The sequence below is a fragment of the Symphalangus syndactylus genome, chromosome 11, assembly GCF_028878055.3.
Source record: "Symphalangus syndactylus isolate Jambi chromosome 11, NHGRI_mSymSyn1-v2.1_pri, whole genome shotgun sequence".
In the NCBI taxonomy this organism is placed as follows: Eukaryota; Metazoa; Chordata; class Mammalia; order Primates; family Hylobatidae; genus Symphalangus; species Symphalangus syndactylus.
In genome coordinates, this window is record NC_072433.2 from 100,373,395 (window position 1) to 100,388,219 (window position 14,825).

The 14,825-nt window shown below is 38.3% G+C and overlaps 1 protein-coding gene across 1 annotated transcript in view; it reads right to left on the bottom strand.

Moving 5' to 3' along the window:
• MCC (MCC regulator of WNT signaling pathway) overlaps window positions 1-14,825 on the bottom strand; it is a 470,217-nt gene that overhangs the window by 365,062 nt on the left and 90,330 nt on the right. Inside the window, exon 2 of the mRNA XM_055298398.2 lies at window positions 4,460-4,704. Within this exon, the coding sequence (XP_055154373.1) occupies window positions 4,460-4,704 (245 nt within the window). The remainder of the gene's footprint in view (window positions 1-4,459; window positions 4,705-14,825) is intronic.

Genomic DNA, 14,825 nt, shown 5'->3' on the forward strand with positions numbered 1-14,825 from the left:
TCCCTGTGTCCCTAAAGAAGCATGACAGTGCATTGCTCATTCATTTATTCATTCATTCATTCAACAAACATGCACCGAGCATCTTCCCTGTGCCAGGCACTGTTCTAAGTGCTGGAGTATAGCAGTAAACATGACAATCAACGTCATTAATAATCAGGTGGAAATTTATTTGTATGGGGAAAGATAGATAAGTAAATATTCAAGAAGGCACATAACTCATGTCAGATAAGGGTGAGTGGTATGAAGCAGTAAGGGCATGTGAATGAGGAAAGGAGGAGAGGCTGCTTGAGCTTGGAAAGGCCTCTCTGAAGAGGAAATATTTAAGCCTGGTTAAGTGCCTAGTAAAGGCTGGGAGACTGGCTGAGTTTGCTAAATTAGAGGAAAAGCAGAAAGGCCAGTGTAACTGTGGCAAACATGGTAAGTCAGGGGAGCAAGATGAGATCAACTCAGAGTGGGTGGTATGCACCACACTGTGGTAAGGAATTTGGACTTTAAGATGATACAGAAGCCATAGAATGTTTCAGACATGGGATTGAACTAAGCATCATTTTATAACTTTAAAAGACAATTCCGACTACGGAATAGAAAATAAAATGTCAGGAGCCAAGGAAGGGGCCAGGGAGGCCAGTTAAAGGTTATTTTAGTAGGTAAGGCAAGATATGATGGTGATTTGGACACGGTGATGGCAGGAGAGCAAAGGAAGTGGGCAGATTCTGGCTATACTTTTGCATGCGAGACAGTGGGACTTGCCAGCTTGAGCAAACAGATTAATAGAAATACTTCCGAGACGCAGATATTTACTAAATGCAGATATTTCCGAGTTAAAGGTTATCTAGGAGACTATTAAGCCTGGGAGAAAAAGTAGGGGACAGAATCGAAAGTTCTTTTTCACTGCATTAAGGTTGGAAGTCTGTAAGATATCTAGGAATACGTGTCAATTTAACCTGATTCTGGAGATCACAGGAAAGGGCAGGGATATATTTCGGAGTTACTGGCAGAAAACTAGTACTTAAAACCATAGGACCAAGCTCGGCATGGTAGCGCTTGCCTGTGATCTCAGCACTTTGGGAGGCTAAGGCAGGAAGGCGGCTTGAGTCCAAGAGTTGAGACTATCCTGGACAACATAGTGAAACCCCATCTCCACAAAAAAATACAAAATATTAGCTGTGCCTGGTGGTGCATGCCTGTAGTTCCAGCTACTTGGGAGGCTGAGACAGGAGGATCACTTGAGTCCAGGAGGTTGAGGCTGTAGTGAGCCATGATTGCACCACTGCCCCCCAGCCTGGGTGACAGAGTGAGATCCTTACTCAAATAAATAAATAAATAAACCCATGGGACCACATGAAATCATCTAAGGAGAGAATGTAACCCCAAAGCACCTCAAAATTTGGAAGTAGTATAGCCTGAGAAAGGGAAGCTAAAGTGGTAAACAGGAGAACATGGTGTCAAGAAGTCCAAGAGAATAAAGTACAGCTAGCATGAAGGAATGGTCAGCTGGGTCAAATTCCAAAGATTTAGATGTGGGCAGAAAAGGAATCTTTGGATTGCCAACATGGAGGCAGCAAGAGCAGGGCCAGCAGAGTGGTGAGGACTGAGGATGGTAAGAGTGCACTGAAGAAAGGGTCAGAGAAATAAGGCAGTACTAACGGGGACACAAAGTCAAGAGAGGGTTTCCCTCCACCCCCAGAAGGGAGATCCTGGAGTTTACCTAAATAGAGTCAGAAGGAGAGGTTAATAGTATAGAAAAGAGAAGGACTAATTGAACATGTATACCTTTATTTAATTATTGTCCCTTTTTTTTTTTTTGGATACAAGGTCTTGCTCTATCACCCAGGCTGGAGTGAAATGGTGTAATCATGGCGCACTGCAATCTTTAACTCTTGGGCTCAAGTAACCCCTCCATATCAGCCTCCTGAGTAGCTAGGACAACAGGCATGCACCACTGCACCTGGCTAACTTTTAAATTTTTTGTATGTTACCCAGTCTAGTTTCAAACTCGTGACCTCAAGTGATCCTCCCGCCTCGGCCTCCTAAAGTGCTGGGATTACAGGTGTGAGCCATGGTGCCCAGCCTAATTAGTGTCAATTTTTAGATGTATTTGATTTACATTAGGCTGAATAGGGAGTTGTTTTCCAAATCCCCAGGACTTTAATAACAATATTAGTTTAACACGTATTTAGTGGTTATGTGCGGGGCATTGCTTTATGGACTTTACATATATATTAGCTCCTTTATTCCCCCAAATAACAACTGCCCCCATTCTACACTTGAGGAAACTGAGACGCAGAGAGGTCAAATAATTTGTCTAGTGTCATGTAGACAGTAAGCATCAGAAACAGGATTCTCACTCAAGTAGTCTGACTCTGAACTCTTAACTACCAGGAGAAAGTGGTAGGAGGTTTCATAGCTGCCGGCACTTCCTCAGTTCAGGACATGTTTTATGAATCACCTCCTGTCAGTTACCACCTCTTTTCCCAAGGGTATAAGGTTATATAAAAGGATGAAAGGGTATTGTTTTTCAATCCTTTCTCTGGTCAGGACAGTCTTCCAAGCTAGTCAAACCAATTAGATGTGTGCAGCAATTCTTTCAAACCAGTTCCTTTTAGGATTTTTATAAATATCTATTACACATTGACAAACAATTTTTTTTTCACAAAAAATTTCCTTCTGTGTACATATTTTGATACACATTTACACACTATTTTAATGCTATATAGTATGCAATTATTGGTTGGGGTGTTCCACAATGTACTTAACCCTTCAAATATGTATGTGTGTACGCTTATGTGTTTATAGAAGAAATCCATGTTCTTGGCAGAAAAATCTGAAAATACAGCTTAGCAGAAAAAATTCCTTCATTTCATCATTTAATAAATATTTACTGAGTGTCTATTTTGTGTCATGCAAACTTACGAATCATGCTTTCAAATACCATTAAAAGCATGAAGAAAATGCAAAAGAAAAACTGCAAGATACAAATATACAGAAGATGTGTGGAAAAATTAGTAAAACACAAATCACACGCATGACGAGAGAGACAGAGGGTGAGGAAGAGATTCCAGAAGTAAGTATATCAAATGTAAGCAGTAGTTATTACTTCCAGGTGGTAGGATTAGGATGATTTTTATTTTCTTCTGCTTCCTTTTTTCCCCGTGTTTTTTTATAATGAACATATATTACTCAAATACTCAGAAAGTTTTTATTTCAATATTAAGTGTTTCTACATATTATGTTAAGAGCACATGCATTACCGGACATCTGATTTGCTGCTAAAGTAGAATCTATGAAGGTAGTAACGCATGGAGTATATGTGGACATTTTTCTTGTTTCCATTACTCAATAATAGGAAGCATTGTTTAAAGATGTGTGTGTATGTGGCACTACACAATTATCTATGCTCATTTGGACATGGACAACTAACATGACGCTTTACTTCTTGCCACTAGACCTACCTAGCAGAGAAACAAAGAGATCAAAGACATATTTTCAAGGAAAAACAAACCCTGAAAATTCAGATACTTTCTTCTGTCTCTTTGTTAAGGCTACCCTTTAAGATGTCTCCCTTCTTTCCTTTTAAACTTTTTATTCTGTAAAATCTCAAACATACTAAAAAATATGTATAACTGAGTATTCAAAAATATATACAAGAAACCCCATGTTCCCATCACCCAATTTCAATAATTATCAACAGTATTAAGAACTTTCTTTCCAACTGCTTATCTTGCACCAGTAAGAAATATAAACTTATGAACAGAAAAACCATCTTTATAGAAAACAGTTTTAACATTAAATTTAAAAAAATTGCTTTTAGGCCAGGCACGGTGGCTCACGCCTGTAATCCCAGCACTTTGGGAGGCTGAGGCGGGTGGATCACGAGGTCAGGAGATCAAGACCATCCTGGCTAATACGGTGAAACCCCGTCTCTACTAAAAATACAAAAAATTAGGCGGGCGTCGTAGCAGGTGCCTGTAGTCGCAGCTACTCAGGAGGCTGAGGCAGGAGAAAGGCGTGAACCCGGGAGGCAGAGGTTGCAGTGAGCTGAGACCCCACCACTGCACTCCAGCCTGGGCAACAGAGCAAGACTCTGTCCCCCCCACAAAAAAAATTGCTTTTAAAAGCCTCTGCATGTAACCTTGAAACTTCCTCCCCAAAGAGCTTCTGAGGCCTGCTGATGCAGTTACTACCTTTCTTATGCATTTGCCCTTCTTCCATAATAGCTACTTGAATATATTATTATACTTGGAAAATGGAAGAAGCAAAATAAAGAAAGCAGCAAGCTGAGAAGTGTGAAGCCATCAGACAGAACTGGGGGAAACAGTGAGCACTCCCACAGGGAAAGTGTGGCTAGGAGGGCAGCCTCAGTATGAGCTGGCCCCATGCTGGGGAGGCTACTCTCATTTAGAGAGATCATAGGCAAGGCCAGTGGAGTGCCATAAAACTGCCATCTGGTTATACCTACCCAAACTGTTGTCACTGCTCGTGGGCCAGGAAGCAACTGTATCCCTCAGCTTCTTCGTACAGGAGTTGTCTGACTTTGCAGAAAGATCTACTTCCTCCTTCCTAATTTCTTGAACAAGCTGCATGCGGCATCTTGTGAAATCCTGAAAGGAAATCTTCCCATTTTCATCTGCTCCCAATTGGTTCATGATCTCAGCCACAGATTCTTCCATATTCAACTGGCGACAGACCATTAGCAAGTCATTTCTACAGAAGGGGTTGAACAGAAGAAAATGTGTTATGAGTGACATTTAAGCTAGAGAAACTGGTTAATGAAAAAAAGGTATTTCTTAAATATATTCACATACTAGACCTATTTTCAACTTTCTCATTGCTTCTAGAAAAGTGATAAGTGTATGAAAAAAACATGTTTCATCTGGGTTATTCTAAACAAAAACTCTATTATTTGGAATGGTGAGGCAACTTTTAATCCTTTGTTCTCTTTTTCTTCGTGTCTCCACACCCTTCTCTCCCTTTCTTTGTTTTCAAATTGAGAATTATAAAGTTCTTTCTTTACACCTGAAGAGTATAGCTGTAATCTCACTGTAAGATAAAGTTTCAGAACATAGAACAGACATTATTTCTACTCTTGGCAGAATCCAAAATCTAGTCAAGTTATAAAAGAACCAACAGAGATTTTAACAAGCTTGATTTTCAGCTTTCTGGACCAATCAGCTAACTTTAGTACTTGTTTAAAACATCATTTAATCTTGACTTTCATGGTTCAATGCTTAGCTACCTTTGGTTTTTCCTGTTTTTGAGTATTTTCCACCTTCCCACAAGCAATCAGTAAGCCCTAAGACTAAGAGCAGGGATCGAAATCTCAATGTCTTCCAGGACTAGATTTAATGTAAATGTGTGAAGTGGATAGATCTAAGATAAGAGGGCTTGGTGGGGTCTGTGGCTGGACTAGAGAAGTATATCCAGCCTATAGAGTCTCAAATTTAAAAAAAGAAAAATAAAAAAGAATTTCAAAAAGAATAACAAGAACAATAACCCTATGCTGACCAAGAACATTTATGTGGAGGACATTGGTTTGATCCCTGACATACAAGTCTTGTTCTTTTCTCTCTACCTAACCCCTTTCAGCAAATATTTTGTTCATATTCCTCCAACTGCAGGTTTCAACAAAGGTCAAAGGACTTTAGACTTTAAGTGCTGGAAGAGACATTATAAATTTGTTCACGGTCACAAACAAAGCTAATTAGTGTGCCTGTCTCAACATACTACCAAAGTTCAGTTATCTGGAGAACATAACCAGTTTGACGTTTGCTGATACCTGAAACTTAACCATGCCAAGATCACTCTTCAAGTCACCCTTCACAAATTCTGTCTCCTGGTCAATGTCACTATGGTCTCTCTCAAATTCTCTAGGCTCACAAAATTGTGGGCATTTTTAATATCTTCTCATTCACTCCTCCTTATCCCTAATTCTGTGCCCTGCACTCCCCTCCCCCACCTCTGCCCTTGTCCCCTTCCCCAAGTTTCCAGGGTCCGAGTTATCATCAAATTTAGGTTAGTCTTGTCCTTGACATGCTTTTATACTTGCTCTTTATGGTGTTTTTCAATAAATGTAACAGAATCCAAGACCTTTCAACTTATGCCAGGCCTATGCCACTAGCCTTTTTAGCTCATCATCCTGCTTCCATATGCTATCCTATTTTCATGTTTTATAAAGAATTTTTACACATAGCTACGTTTTATCTTCTGTGTACATGTGTGTCTGTGTCCATATGTATATCATATATATACATATATATATGCCTCTGCATCTGTGTATATACACACACACATATACACATACACATATACACACATATATTTGTAAAGTAGATGGATGAGGATAGGAATAAATATATACATGGAAGTGGGTATGGCAGGTTAAATTATTAATATTAGTCCTATCTTTCATTATCCCACAGTAGTGTTATAAATGTATATCTTTGCCTTGGTCTCAGGGCCAAGGACATTCATGGTAGGTGTGTCCTTTCCCATCCCTTAACTTCAGGCTTCACATCTAACTTGCTTTGGCCCCTCGGATATTACCGGACAAGTGCCTATACTGTTGAGCTTGTCCCCTTTTGCTTCAGTCATCATTAGGAGAAAAACATACCATGGTAGCCATTATCCCTGTATCCAGCCTGGGCCTCAAAATACGCCACCCCAATCTACCTGAAGACTCATAGCTTAAGAAAAGTCATTCCAGCTGACCCCAAAATGTGTGATCAAGAGTAAGTTCTTATTGTTCATGCAAATTAAAGTTCATTCTTAAGCTCAGATTTTGTGATTTTTCTTCTATCAGTAGCTAATCGATACACTGGAAAAATGTTTGTTTGGTTTTTAAAGTAATATTTTCAAATAATATTTTCATATAAGACCTACCTAATATTCAGCCAGATTCATCCAAGAATTAGGGATGATTAGGATTGCTAAAGCAGGAATACAAACAGAAAGAAAGGATCCTGCTTTTACTCTGAGTTCAGGGTTCAGATTATACTTTCTAAATAAGGATTTCTTTTTTAGATATTTAGAGAATAGTCTTAAATTTAGGCTTAGCAAAAAATAAAGAGGTTTTCTGAATTCCAAAAGTTCATGTAATGTTAACATTAATATTCTCTGATTGGTAAAAATATGGTGTATTCATTTTTCCTGTCTGTGTATTTTCACTTTTCACAGTGTATTATACTACTTTCATAAATTGATATGTCATTGTAGGTTTTAAAATGGGGATAGTAGTAGTACCTACCTCATAGGGTTGCTCTGAAAAGAAATGAGAGAATACATTGAAAGCACTTAACATAGTTCCTGGCACATATTAAATACTCAACAAATAGTAGCCATTATTATGGTTGTTTTATAATTGTTGATCATAGATCTTTCATAATACCCCAGTTTCATGATTAGGGCTTTAATAATGAATCATGATCTGCTCAGGGAAAAGAATACTGAATGGAACTGACTACCTCACTAAGTGGTACAATCTGTCCACAGAGGCCTACCCTTCCTCCCTGCTGGCAGCCCACTTACATATATTGGGCACCCTGGTGAGAAACTCAGCTCTGTCCAGGCTTGAGAAGCCCCATTCTACAAGAAACAGCTGCAAAGAAGTAACTGTGGTCTAGAAATACCAACTCAGAGTAGAATGTGTAACACTGAATTTTAATTTTAAATGTGTAGGCTGTTGAGAGGCTGATATAAAGGATCAAAGCCAAAATACATTGCACTTTACTAAATTAAGTCAAATTGTAAGTTTTAAATAGAAGTACTAGTTTTTAAAAACTAAATTCAAGCTAAATTCTTTCAGTACAGAAATACAAAATTAACAATAATAACAAGCCTGCAGGGGAATTACAATTATCCCCTGATATGGTTTGGATGTTCATCCTCTCCAAATTCCATGTTGAAATGTAATCTACAGTGTTGGAGGTGGGGCCTGGTAGGAAATGTTTGGGTCATGGGGGTTAATCCCTCATGAATGGTTTAGCACCATCCCCTTGGTGATGAGTGAGTTCTCTCCCTGTTAGTTCACACAAGAGCTGGTTGTTTAAAGAGGCCTGACACCTCCTCTCCCACCTTGCTCCCTCTCTTGCTATGTGACATGCTGGCTCCCCTTTGCCTTCCACCATGATTGGAAGCATCCTGAGGCCTTCACCAGAAGCAGATGCCGACATCACACTTCCTATACAGCTTGCAGAACAGTGAGCCAAAATAAACCTTTTTTCCTTATAAATTACCCAGCCTCAGGTGTTTCTTTACAGCCATGCAAGAATAGACTAACATGTCCCCATTTTACAGATTATGATATGACAGCTGAAAGAGTCAGAGACAATATGTGGCACAGCCTGGAAATCTAAATCAAATCGGTCTGATTCTAGAGCTCTTGCCCTTTCCATGCTATCATCTAGCACCTCGGACGTTAATAACAGGTACATTTTGGCATGAGAAAACAATTAGGGACAGCACTAACATGAGCAGCTTGATTATCAAAGGTCATGAATTAACAATGCTTTTATATCAAACCGGAAAATTACATTCATCTATATATGTGTTATCCTTCTATGTTACATATGAATGAGAATATAAAGTTACATTTTGTTATCAACAAGGTGAGAAAACAAAGTTACAGAAGAGGAAGAAAATTATAAAAGCTCTCCTTTATATCAACAGCTAAGTCTGGAGAACTTGAATCACAGGGTATTTCCATACACCACCTTGCCAGGTTGTTACAAATGGCCTTCAATGACATAGAGTCCCCTGTGACTATGCCTCTTTACAGCATGCCTTTGCCATTCCTCCCATCAATAGGTGGAGGCTATTTCCCTGCCCTTGAATCTGGGCTGGCCTTGAGACTGGATTTGACAAACAGAATGTGGGGGAAATAAAATTCTAGGATTCTGAACACACAGGCCTAAAGACACCTTCTAGCTTCCAATTTCAACTCAGTGCCTTCCACTTCCATGCAGTCCTGGCAGCCTGCTCAGGCCCATGGTGGTCTCTCCCTTCTGATAACATTTAGTACCTGCACCAGTCATTTGGTGATTATTTGCAGTTTTGTGACAGCTTTTGGATTGTACTTAACTTTGATTTCTTCTTCTCTCTCTCTTTTTAAAAATTGTTTTCACATATTCAATCCTTATCTTCCCAATATGACCATGAGCTACTGGCAGACAGTGTTGGTGCTACGTCAATTCCCTTTGAGATGTGTGCAGCACCCAGCACACCACCCCGTGCACAGCAGATCCCATCACATTTGTTTTGATGGATTGATACATAAACTCACAGAAGTTGAAAATGATCTTTCTTTTAAAGAGGGTCCCCACTTTGGATATTTTCCCACATATACCTGTCTTTGTATTTTCCCACAGAATGCAGCACATGGGATGCTCAGTAACTATGAATGACCAATGGCCTCCATAAAACACTAATAACCCTGTAGCCTTAGTGACAGAACAGCAAGACATTTCTCTGCCCTAGGCAAGGAAAGTTTTTCAGAGGAAGAGATACTAAATTGACGCTGTCCAAAACTAAGATAGTCCAGCAGAGAACTATGTCAGTAGCAATAACAGCATCATGTAAGTGTTCTGCCTTGAAAAAAAATAAAATTTTTGTATATTATTTCAGAAAACATACATTCATTGTAGAAAATGTAGACAAGCAGAAAGAAAATACAGATTACATGCAATCCCTTTACCTAGCAATAACCACAGTGAGTATCTGGTGAATTACACAAAATTGTACTGAACATTTTTTCCTCTAAGTCGTTATTGTTACAAGTGCTTTGTTTCATACTCACATTGATGCATATATATCTTATCTTCAGATGATATCATCATAACATGAGAAAGAAAGAGACCTCAGTTTGTATCAGAGGAACTGGCCAAGTCAGGCAATATTTAGCTCTTAGAGAACACCAATCACCAGACAGCAGAACTACAATGACTTCAGTCATGTCAAGATTGATGCTTCTCACCCAAAACTGCATGGTTTCACAATGAACAGCTATTATTTTCTATATATAAAAGTCTTCTTTTTCTCTTGGCTATTCTTCCTTTAACTTACAAAGAAATTGAGTATGAAGTGAAAATTCAGTAAAACTATTTGTCATTCAAGTAAATTCGCAGCCTACCCTTGGGGATGTATAATGGGAAAGATGGGCTTTGGTCTCTCAGGCTCAAGGGCAGAGAAAAACACTAGTCTTCCCCATAATGATAATAAATCCCAAACCCAGTTGGAATGAGGGCTATACAGAGGCAATTTAAGTGGTAGGTTACATGCTTTTGTTCAAAATTCTCAACTAACAGAGACCCCAGGACCTAGTAGGTAGTCCAGAAAGAGTTGCTCATGAAAGACTACAAAAAACATCTAAAAACTTATTTTGCCCCAAATTTTCAATATGAGTCACACAAAAAATGTAATTTAGAAGTCTCTAATTTCAGTTCTACAAATATTGAAAGTATGAAAAATTATAATTAGGTCATAAAAAGTAACAGGTTTCTGGGCTATAGTTGGTAATTTCTGTGTACAGCTGTTGAACGGAATAAATGCATTTGCCTTTCTTTCATCATTGCTTCTTACGAAATAAGTAGAGTGAAGTACAAAACAATAAGCAAATAAGCAAACAAAACCATATTTAAGAAAAAAGGAGAAGTTATTAAATATAGGAAATTTCAACAAATTTCAGAGAGACACAAAAGAGATGGGAGCATGATGATGGATGATACAGGTGCTACAAATCCTTGCCTAGAATATGCAGCAGGGGAGCTGCTGGGTGGAACTAAAACACTGAAGTTTCTGGATTTATAGCCAGCCAGTGTGATGAATTGTGAGAATGAGAAGTGGGGCTGAAAACAGTGGCTGTACTTCCTTTTCCTAGCATGGAATAAAGAGATATTGTCTAAAGCTGGTAATCAGGGTTGGGCATAGTGGTTCATGCCTGTAATCCCAGCACTTTTAAAGGCCAAGGCAGGAGGATCTCTTGAAGCCAGGAGTTCGAAACTAGCCTGGGCAACAAAGTGAGACATCGATCTTCACAAAAAAAATTGAAAATATTAGCCAGGCATGGTGGTGCACTCTGTAGTCTCAGCTACTTGGAAGGCTAAGGCAGGAAGGTCACTTGAGTCCAGGAGTTTGAACGCTGCAGCGAGCTATGATTGTACTACTGCACTCCAGCCTGGGTGACACAGTGAGACCTTGTCTCTGGGGGAAAAAAAAAAAAAGCTGGTAATCAGGATACAGAAGTATTAGCATATTTTTCCGTGTTACGGAAGAAATGATCAGGAGAACTAGAAGCACAAATGGTATCAAGACTGCCTCTGGGGAGTGGGCATGGGTGTGGAGAGGGAGGTGGGGCAGGAGGGTTGTATTTTGTCACAAACTCTTCTGTACAATTTTATTTTGTTGTTTCCCATATGCATGAATAGTTTTTATTAAAGTAATGTTTTCAATTTTTAAAAAAATGAAACAGATTATTAATGTAATTTGAGATATGACAAAGATTGTATTTTGATAAAGAATTCCACAATGAAATAAGGAAAAGATAACAACCCAATAGAAAAATGGGCAAGGCTAGGCATGGTGGCATGTGCCTGTAATCCCAGCTACTTGGGAGGATGGGAAGGGAGGATGCCTTGAGGCCAGGAGCTCAAGGCCCCAGTGAGCTACGATTGCCTGTGAATAGCAACCGCACTCCAGCCTGGGCAACTAAGTGAGACCCTGTCTTTAAAAATAAAGAAAAAGAAGAAAAATGGGCAAATAATGTGAACAGTCAACAGAAAACTGGAATAGCCAATGAAGATATAAAAAGATTCCTAACCTCACTAAGTATAAGGAAAACATAATTTTAGAAACTGGATGCCATTTTAATATCTAATGGATTGCCAAAAACATTAGTCTTACAATACTAAGTGCTGACAAGGAAACAGAAACTTTCACATGATATTGGTGGAAGAAAAGCTCGTACCACTTCTTTAGAGAGGACTTTGGCAACATCTAAAAAAAAAATAATAAATTCAAGCATACCCTTCAACCAGAAATTCAACTTTTAGTTACATGTGCTCAAGAAATTTATGCATAAATGGAAGAGACATGCACAATATCTGTAACAGCAAAGAATTGAGAAGAGGTTAACAATAATATTAAGTCATATTTATAATAATAGCTAATACACACTGGATGTTTATTGTATGCCAGGGCTTCAGCTAGTCCTTTATATGTATTAATTAATTTAATGCTCACCACCACTCCATGAGGTTGGTACCATTATTATCTCCATTTTCTAAGTGAGGAAATTGAGGACCAGAGATGTTAAATAACTAGTCCAGATGCCTATCAACAGAAAATACGTACATATACAAATTGAAGTGGCATCACATACTGAAATACAATAGAATGTAGGTTTGAAAGAAATGCATCTACAATGTATCATCATAAAAAATCTCAAAAACAGTAGTGAGTAAAGACATCAACTTGAAGAATGACATAATATGACAGTATTAATCAAAGGTTTAAAAATATACAAAACAGTGCTATAAACTGTATAGACTTACACATAGGTAAGTAATAAAAACAAGGTCAAGAAGCATAAATCTCACCTGTAAAGAGGTGAGAGAGGGAGAAGAATAGGATTAGGGAAAGGCACAAAGGGGGCTTGACATGCATTTGTAATGTTGTTTTTAAAAGCTGTGGACAAATATAATAACTTCTCTGCAATCTAGGTATGGTACATATGTGTTGATCACATACTCTGTAACTTTCAATATTTAAAATGTCTCTTAATTTAAAAATCTAACATATATATAAGGCCGATTCAAAACAAGTTTGGTCTGAGGCTATAGTTGGAGTGGAGAATGTTTAAAATAATGTCATTCATATCAATCAGCGTTTATAGGACATGACCCTTGGAGTTAATCAAATTAGATGATCCAAAATGTCATTTTGGAACTTTTGTTCATCCTTACAGACTAGAGAGCATCTGATTATTTTCCTGGTATGATTTTCTAGGTGTGGAATTACTCATTTTAAAAGGTTCAATCTCTCAATATAGTTTTCTGAACATCCTTCGAGAAACATCAAATTTATAGTCCCACTAGCAGTGTCTGAGCTGCTCACACTTTGGCTATGTTTCTAGAGACAGTAGTCTAATTCCCTACATAGAGATTAGTCCCTATGTCCTCATTTTCTTTTCTACAAAGGCATTCATAACACATAATCCCAGAGACACATTTCTTTCTTTCTCTTCAGTGCTTAAAGCCGACTGCTGCCTTCTTGAAACTCTTCCTTCAATCTGTTAAACTCTGTCTTCTGGTTTCTCCCATCTCTGTACGAAAACTCCATATCAGACTTCTTGTCCTTAAATACATGCTATCTTAGAGTCATATCCTTGGCCCTCTGTTTTTTCACTCTAAAACTCTCTATAGATAATCTAATCTAAATCTGTGGCTTTAATCTACCACTACGTATGGCTGACTACCAAATTTCTACCTTCAATTAAGTAGCAATCAACTTTCTACTGGGTAGATACAATTGACTGTCATATATTTATCTTGAAGTCAAAGTTCTGTGCTTAATTCATCATCTTGTACCCTTTCCCAAATTTTCTCCTTCTATCTACATAAATTATACCATCCAGTCAACCATGCTGGAAATCTAGAAGTTATCTAGGAAGTTTCTTTCTTGGTTATCCCCATACTCAATTACCAAGGACTAGAGCTTTTATTGTCTAAATAGCTCTCACATCCATTCCGTCCTGACCATCCCCACCTCTCATCATTTTCCACCTGGTTTACTGCATTGGTCTCCTAATTGGTCTCACTCTTTCCAACAGGCAGCCAACAAATTCTATCTGTTACTCTTTCCTGCTTAAAATCTTTTATTTGCTCCCCACAAGACTTTTAGCTTCATACCCAAGTTCCTCACTTCATAGCCAAGACCCATCAGAATATAGCTGGGCCTACCTCTCTAGTCTCATCTTCTTGCTGAAGTAGGTAGCCTTCATTCCAGTCCCCAAATTTCTTTTAACTTCTATAAACAGCACTGTTATTTTACATGCTCATGCTTTGCACGTTTGTCCCCCTGCTCAGAACATCGTTTTCTTTCCCTTCAAATCCAGCGCATGTTTCATAAGTCACTTGAACGGCGTCTCCTCCAGAAATCTTCCGTATCTCACATAATTCCCAGTCTAATTTGATAGCCCTTCATTAACTTATCAAAGTACTTGCACAAGCTTCGATCACTTATCCCACTCTATAGTAATGACTAATTTATTTTATCTCACGTCTAGTAAACCAGAGGCTGGCAAGTAAGACCTGCAGCCAAATCCAGATCATTTCCTGTTTCTGTAAATCTAGTTTATTGGAACAGAGCATGCCCATTTATCTATGTAATGTCTATGACTACTTTTTTGCTATAATAGCAGAGTTGAATCATTGTGACAGAGACCATATGGCCCACAAAACCAAAACTATATACTATATGACCCTTTACAGAAAAAGTTTGCAAATCTGTACTAGGCTGTAAATTCCTAGAGGACAAAGTTCATTCTTTGTTCATTATCTTTGAGTCTGTAACACCAGTATACAGTAAGTGCTAAATAAATGCAAAACAAATAAATGAATACGTGGGTAAATATAATGTTAGACTTGAGGTAAAAGAGGTGAAAAGAGAACCTAAATCGTGAAAAACTTTAATGCCATTTCTCCTGTACTGTTTTTTTACAGGTTTTATTTATTTATTTGTTTATTTTTTATTATTGTACTTTAAGTTTCAGGGTACATGTGCACAATCTGCAGGTTTGTTACATATGTATCCATGTGCCATGTTGGTGTGCTGCA